Source organism: Acyrthosiphon pisum, chromosome X, assembly GCF_005508785.2.
Source record: "Acyrthosiphon pisum isolate AL4f chromosome X, pea_aphid_22Mar2018_4r6ur, whole genome shotgun sequence".
Lineage (NCBI taxonomy): Eukaryota > Metazoa > Arthropoda > Insecta > Hemiptera > Aphididae > Acyrthosiphon > Acyrthosiphon pisum.
Window position 1 is genome coordinate 113,045,638 of NC_042493.1, and position 6,997 is coordinate 113,052,634.

The window sequence follows — 6,997 nt, forward strand, 5'->3', positions numbered from 1 at the left end:
AAAATAATTTCCAAAACAATATTACTACCATGATATGGTGTGTTTTGAAGGATCTTTCAGGAGTTCTAAATTACATTATAAATACATAAATAGTGTATATAATACAAATATATATCATCTCAAATAACGAACCTGGTTTAATTGTTTGATATTTTGAAATAAAATGTTGTATTACTTATATTTTGTTATTGATTTAGGCACCTAAGTTTAAATTAATTTTTTCTGATCCCAATTTTAACTAATTAATTAAGTTAGTAATGTTGTTTTTAATCCCTTGATTCTTAGAAAACTTTTATGCGTAGAAACTATTAATTAATACTGTAACACAAATATAAACTTAGGTAGTAAATAATGTAAAATAAATTAAAATACATATTAGAAATTTTTTTTTTCACCGAAGTAAAATAATAAAATAATGAAATAAAAATAACAATGTTTAAAATAAAGGTTAAAATATATGCTTGGATGCATTTCATAATACTAAGAAATAAAACATTTAATATTTAAATGTATGTGCGTTATTCAACAAACATTTTTATTTTTTGTAAATTGCTTTGTACTATTTAAATATTATATTAATTTAATATTATATAATATTATTGTATGTTTAAGAAATTTTTTCTTTTCTAGTGTATTTAAAATATCTATGGCACGTGTTCCAATTTTTAACAAAATCTGTAATAACGACAGAAATTCTGTGTTTAAGATTTTGTTAGTTTACAACATGTAAATTTGAACACATTTGGATATTAAGAATTGCCCATTGAAGTAGGATTTTTGAATGTTGTCGTGGCTTGTCTGTAGATTGGATTTTCAGACTAAAAAAAAGAAAAATATGAATTTAATAAAAGGAAATGTTTTGTTTATTTAACAATACTTACTGTGGCCCATTTGGCAATCATACTCTGTTTTTCAAACTTCGCGAATTCTCGTCTATCATCAATTGTGGTTAGTAGTTTCCACAGCAGCAAAAGAGCCATTCCAATTAACACTATAGCTCCAATAACGCCCAATATAACACCTGAAATTATATAAGACAATTAACTGACAATGTGTATAAACAATTTATAAATGTAACATATAGTATGTACCCATGAAGTTAACTTGAGGAGGACATTCACGTTCTTCTTGAGCTCGAATTACGATTTTTCCACTTTGATCATACGTGTAAACATATGCAAAACGACAATTGTCTTGATCATAATATGAACACATATTTTCATCTTTGTCTTCATTAGCTAAAAATTAAAAATAATATCATAAAAATAAATGTTTTGTTAAGATAATGAAGTACTCCTATTTTACCTTCGGCTACTTTTACTATGATTGGTTTGATTGTGCAACTTTTTTCACATTCTTCAGGTGACATAGAACCAGTCTTGTACACGAGACATTGAATACATTCTTTAAACTCTTGACATCTACCCGGACAAGTCTAAATCACACAAAAATTTTATAATAATTAATATTACATTTTACAAAAAATGTTAGTTAAAAAATTCATATGAACGCAAAATACAAATGTATATAATAATTTTTTTATTGACTTACTGGGCATTTTTGACAGTATTTTCCAGAATATCTTATATCATTTTCTTCAGAGCACTTACATTGACCACATTCACAATTCCCACGACCCGAACATATTTCATTACTACCATCCATTATACATGTTTCATTTGTAGCATGACAATCACATGATTCACCTGTCCATCCTGGGATACACTTGCATACACCACAGTCACATGTACCATAACCACCACATAAAGCACCACCAGATCGGTCACAGGAGAAATTATCACATTCACAGTATGTACCATAAACTCTCTAGAACATATTTTGCATTATTAGCTATCAACCTAAATAATTTACATTAAAAATACATTTTACCTCCTCTGGATTAGATCTAACTTGACAATCACATTGACCACAGTTACATTCTCCACGATCTGAACAATTTATTTCCGAGTCATTGTTCAACTGACATCCAGATACCATGTATGTATAATTACCATGATGATTATTGTTAGCATCACATTCACACATACGACCAAAGTGCGTGGAATCACATTCACAAACACCACACTTTAATGTTCCCACTCCACGACAGTCGGGCGATTTCTTAAGATAGTCCTAAATTACATTTTAAATAATTAATCTAGACTATTTGGCACTATGAAGTTGCTACTTACAGGATGACCAACATTTTCACATTGACATTCACACTGCATATATAATGACACAGTTAATGATTCATTAATACCAACAGGGTAAATTTGAAATTTCTGTGTCCAATCTTTGCGATTTGGTGGACATGATGTTACTTCGATTTCAGCTTGAAAATTGACTACAGTACCAACTTTAAGTCCATCACATTTATTTGTTTGTTTTAACACACCATCTTTATCGAGACAGCTCGAATGATATGTGACTTTTATAGCACTGGATGCTGTATCTCTCATTTCAACAGAAGATGATATTTTCTGTAATACAATCAATAGTTATTAAGATTCTATCACAAAGAGCAAAACTATACAATGCATTGTAATAATAAATAATAATATATTATAAATAATATTTCTTACACTGTACTGATCTTTAACTAAATCAACAATATGTTCTGAATTTTCGGATAGAGTACCAATTGAAGCTCCTTCGATAAGTTGTATTAGACGTTCATAAACATTTCTTTGTTCTCGCGTTACAGCAAATATCATATTGATTGAGTTTTGTCTAACTTTTAAATTTATCTAAAAAATTGTTTAATCATATTACCATCAAAAGTAAAGTAAGTATTAAACTGTATAGTTGTTACCTGTGATACTGATGGGTAATCTTGTAAAGACGAATGTGTGTAACTACCTCTATTATCGAGATGACAACGACCATCATTTGGATTGATAATGCCACCTAGCTAAAGGTATAATGAATTGCTTAATGATTTGAATGTAACTTAAGTAATAAAGAATCTTACTTTTCCATCACCAGCATAATGAAATCCAGCATCGGTTGAGAATAACAATAACCGCCTGGCGCGCTCCCTCCAACCAATTTGATCACGGCAGACAATGGCTTGCATGATAGCATCAAAACCACCTTCTGGTGCATCTAAATTACCTGAAACTGGTGCCCTTTGGACCTCACTCTAAATTAAGTATTATATTCAATCAATAAATTTATCAAATTAATATTTGACATGCATTTAGTTTCATAATTAGTACTTAAACTCATAAAATAATTTTAAATTAATCATGCAACAGAAACATATAAGCAAGCAGTAAGTCAATCACATTTTTAAGTAAAATAATTTAAAAGAAGGCATGATAAATGACCGTTTATTAAATGTTAACAATAACAATTAAAATAATATATTTATTTTTGTCTTTATACGTCATATTTGAAAATTAGACAATGAAAAGTACAAAATTATATTATGTTAGTATTAATAAATAATGTTTAGTCAACAGTTATTCTTAATGATGCTGAACAGTTTTCAATATACTTACGGCAAATGTATTAGTATCTTGACTGAGAGACATGATATTTTGAAATCCGTATGGAGGAGCATCACAACGAGGACATGGCTTCATCAAGCTAGATATTATACAGGCACACAAAAAATTATTTTAAAATAAGTTTTCTATTGATCAGACAGTTACAAAACGATAGTACAATACTATGTGCACAACAAGCATATTATCGCTCATTAAATATCAAGGCTGGGCATTAACGAGTTAAAAATTAAAATTAAGTTAAAACGTTAAGTTAATTTTAATTAAGTTAATTAACTCGTTACTTTTTTTTTTCAAATTAACTTTTAACTTAATAAGTTACTTTTTTTCAAGATTAACGTGTTAACTTCAAGTTAATTTTATTTCAAAAATATCTAAATTAAGTTAATTTTCGTCCGAAGAATAATGCAAATTTTTGAATGTGTTTTTACTTTGATATATTATTTAAATTTCCCCAGTAATTTTCTTGGACGTAAAGAAAAACGGACCTTTTCTCCTTTACGGGACACCCCTTTTTTTGGGGTTTTTTGGGGGGGACTTAGTCATTTTTTGGGTAAAAAAAAATGTTGGTGAAATCAGAATTTGGCGTACGAAGTTATTCTCGAAGTCATAGCCAATTGACGTTTTAACTTTATATAATAACCCTTAAATACCTATAATGCTTGATTTCTCGCTACGCTCGCTCGGACATTAAAATCGAAAATATTCCCCTATTTGCTGTGTAAACCACCACTGGGCCACAACTGGGCCCGCTTGGAGACGCGACATTTATAAGTTATTAAACGTATTATATACTAACTTTGAAGTGTCATAACTTCGAAACTAAGTCTGAGCCCCAAATTCTGACTTCACCATCGTCTTCAGCGTACTTAACTACATAAGTATCAAAAAAAAAGGTGTCCCGTAAAGTAGAAATATACCAGAAAAACTATCTAACAAACCATATTATGTGTCTGGAATTTTTATTTTTGCAAATTATCAAATTTTAACTTAACACTAAGTTAAGTTACTTTTTTTTTAAATTTAACTTTTAACTTAACGAGTTAACGAAAAAAAATACGAGCAACTTTTAACTTAACTTAACTTAATTATTTTAAAATAACTTAACTTAACGAGTTAAAAAAAATCGTTAACTTGCCCAGCCTTGTTAAATATAGATAGGCATATAGGTATGAATATGATTCATCAATTATAATTTATTTAAAATCAATAATATACTCCATGTATTTATTTGAAGTATAAAAAAATAGGTTAAGATAATATTTTGCCTAGTGTGTGTATAAAAACATCTACAACAAATAAAAACATAAAAGCTAAGAAATATTATTTTTAAACTATCTAAACTACGCATGAAACCGAAATACTCGTACAGTCGTACATATTAGTCTTACATGTCATGCAAATACATATTAAACAACTATAGCCTATAGCAGTATTTTATTTTAACTAAATTACAGTTAAAAGTATTGTTTTTAAATCAATAGCACATTACAATTTTAGTTACTAAAAAAATATAGTATTATGTAGTTCATATTAAAATAATATATTACTTTATAAAATAATTTTATATTTATTAAATACATACTTTAAAATAAAAATACCATCACGAAATCATAGAAAAATGTAAAATATATCTAAATCCATGATTTCAGACATAGAATTATCACTTTTATAATATAACCTTGATCAGTTTAAAAATAATGAATACCTAGGCATCGTTTGTAATTTTTATAAACAAGAAATTAATAGAAACACCTTTCCATCAATGCAATGTATTAATGAAGGGGTTCATAATTTCACCTTCCCTCACATAATGATTCGGAAAATTATTTTTGAATAAAATTTATTGGATGAAAATTTATAAGGTATTGTATATTAGAAAATATGTTTAAAAAGTATTACAAAACACAACATGCCAATGTTTTCTATTTTTGACAAAATTTAATTTTTTACTCAATATGTATAAGTCTTCTTCTCCCCCTCCAAAAAAAAAAAAAAATGTTTCTTACAAATGCCTATGTACTTACGAAAGATATCAAAAAGAAATTATTCAAATGTATATATTATACAACATTGATTTATTTGTAGATGGATACATTTTTACACATTTTGTCTTGAATTAATTTCAGATCAATAACTTACTGAGAATAAATCAGTGTTTGAATTCAACGACAACTGATTATGAAAATTATATGAATTATCACAGAATTCGCATGGAGATTCAATTCTAACCCAAGAAAAATCACGCAAAATAATATATTTTATATTCATTCAAACAATTTTATGAAAATCAAAAACAACTATTCAACTTACTTTTTCGGCATTGTATTGACATATGGCATGACAACTTTGTCAACAAAGCTACCAAATCCAAGTCGAAAATTTGAGGTAATATTTTGCATGCTTTCAGCCAATAAATTTCCAAGAGCGGATAATTTTTGTTTGTCGTCTTCCATTGAATGAGATAAGTCCATCAAATAATATAAGTCTACAGGATAATCTTCGGCTTGTGCATAATTTACAGTTATTCTATGGGCTTCATCTAAAGATAATGTTATAAATTGTTATGAATATATACACTAATACACTAATTCAGAAAATAGCTTACTTATTCTAAGCTTAAGAGATACTTGTTGAGGAGAGATTTGTACAGCATCGTGTGTCGAACTTGCTGCTGATCCTTTAGAAGCCGAAGAAGAAGAGCCACCGGAACTACTATCACTAGACATATGAGAATTCGTATTTTTCCTGGCTTTTTGAAGTTCACGTGAATTCAACACCTTATACTCATTTTTAGGATTATTAATATAGTGTTCATTACATTGTATCATGTTAGAGTTAATGGTTGATTGAAAACATCGTTCTCCATCAAATTTCTAAAGATAACAAATACAATTGCAATAATTTATAAAGTAATGAACAAACTTATAATAAATATATATATCAGTGTTTCATAAATACTGTTAAAATAAATTGTTATGATTAGAACACCACAAATCAAAGAACAAATGTCTATGATTAGTGTTTTTTTTTGCTGAACGTACCGGTTGCGCGCACCAAGCACACGTTGGAGTTTGTATACATTCATGACAAGTCTGTTTAAGAACGCAAGGATTCAGTCTGATTAATTGCTGTTGTATTTTATCTGCATAACAAAAGCCTAGTGTCAATAAGGAAACTGTCAAAATCATCATCATTAGTAATTTATTCATTTTGGTCTGAATAATAATCTGAAAAAAAAATTAAAAATTTTAATATAAAATTAATTTTATTGTTAAAATGTATAGGTAGTATTTAATAATGCCTTATTAAATTAACAATCGATGAAAATATTTAAATTTATGTTTTTTGACCATATCATTTTTATAAAATATTATAATATTTAAAAACAAAGCAATACTCAATAAGCTTGGTCAATACTCAATAAGCCTCGTTTAAAAATAATACTCCACCTCTGTAAAGAGGTGTGTTCATTTCTACACCTA

The 6,997-nt window shown here is 27.9% G+C and overlaps 1 protein-coding gene across 1 annotated transcript; it reads right to left on the minus strand.

Annotated features, from left to right (window-relative positions):
* Positions 1 to 749: 749 nt before the first annotated feature.
* LOC100165469 (integrin beta-PS-like) lies at positions 750 to 6,724 on the minus strand. Its single transcript, XM_016804286.2, has 14 exons — positions 6,557 to 6,724; positions 6,121 to 6,388; positions 5,826 to 6,054; positions 3,507 to 3,594; positions 2,975 to 3,145; positions 2,816 to 2,914; positions 2,586 to 2,750; positions 2,193 to 2,483; positions 1,891 to 2,133; positions 1,552 to 1,827; positions 1,306 to 1,435; positions 1,092 to 1,238; positions 882 to 1,021; positions 750 to 818 (listed from the first exon to the last, which is right to left on the minus strand). The coding sequence occupies exons 1-14, from the start codon at positions 6,722 to 6,724 to the stop codon at positions 750 to 752; spliced, it is 2,484 nt and encodes an 827-aa protein (XP_016659775.2).
* Positions 6,725 to 6,997: the final 273 nt, after the last annotated feature.

What these genes read in the sequence shown, in the direction of transcription:
- LOC100165469 (XM_016804286.2), bottom strand. Translation starts at nt 6,724, where the DNA reads ATGAATAAATTACTAATGATGATGATTTTGACAGTTTCCTTATTGACA. An exon ending in CATAGTAAAAGTAGCCGAAG is followed by an intron (nt 1,239 to 1,305) that starts GTAAAATAGGAG and finishes TTTAATTTTTAG; the next exon opens with CTAATGAAGACAAAGATGAA. An exon ending in TGATTGCCAAATGGGCCACA is followed by an intron (nt 819 to 881) that starts GTAAGTATTGTT and finishes TCTTTTTTTTAG; the next exon opens with TCTGAAAATCCAATCTACAG.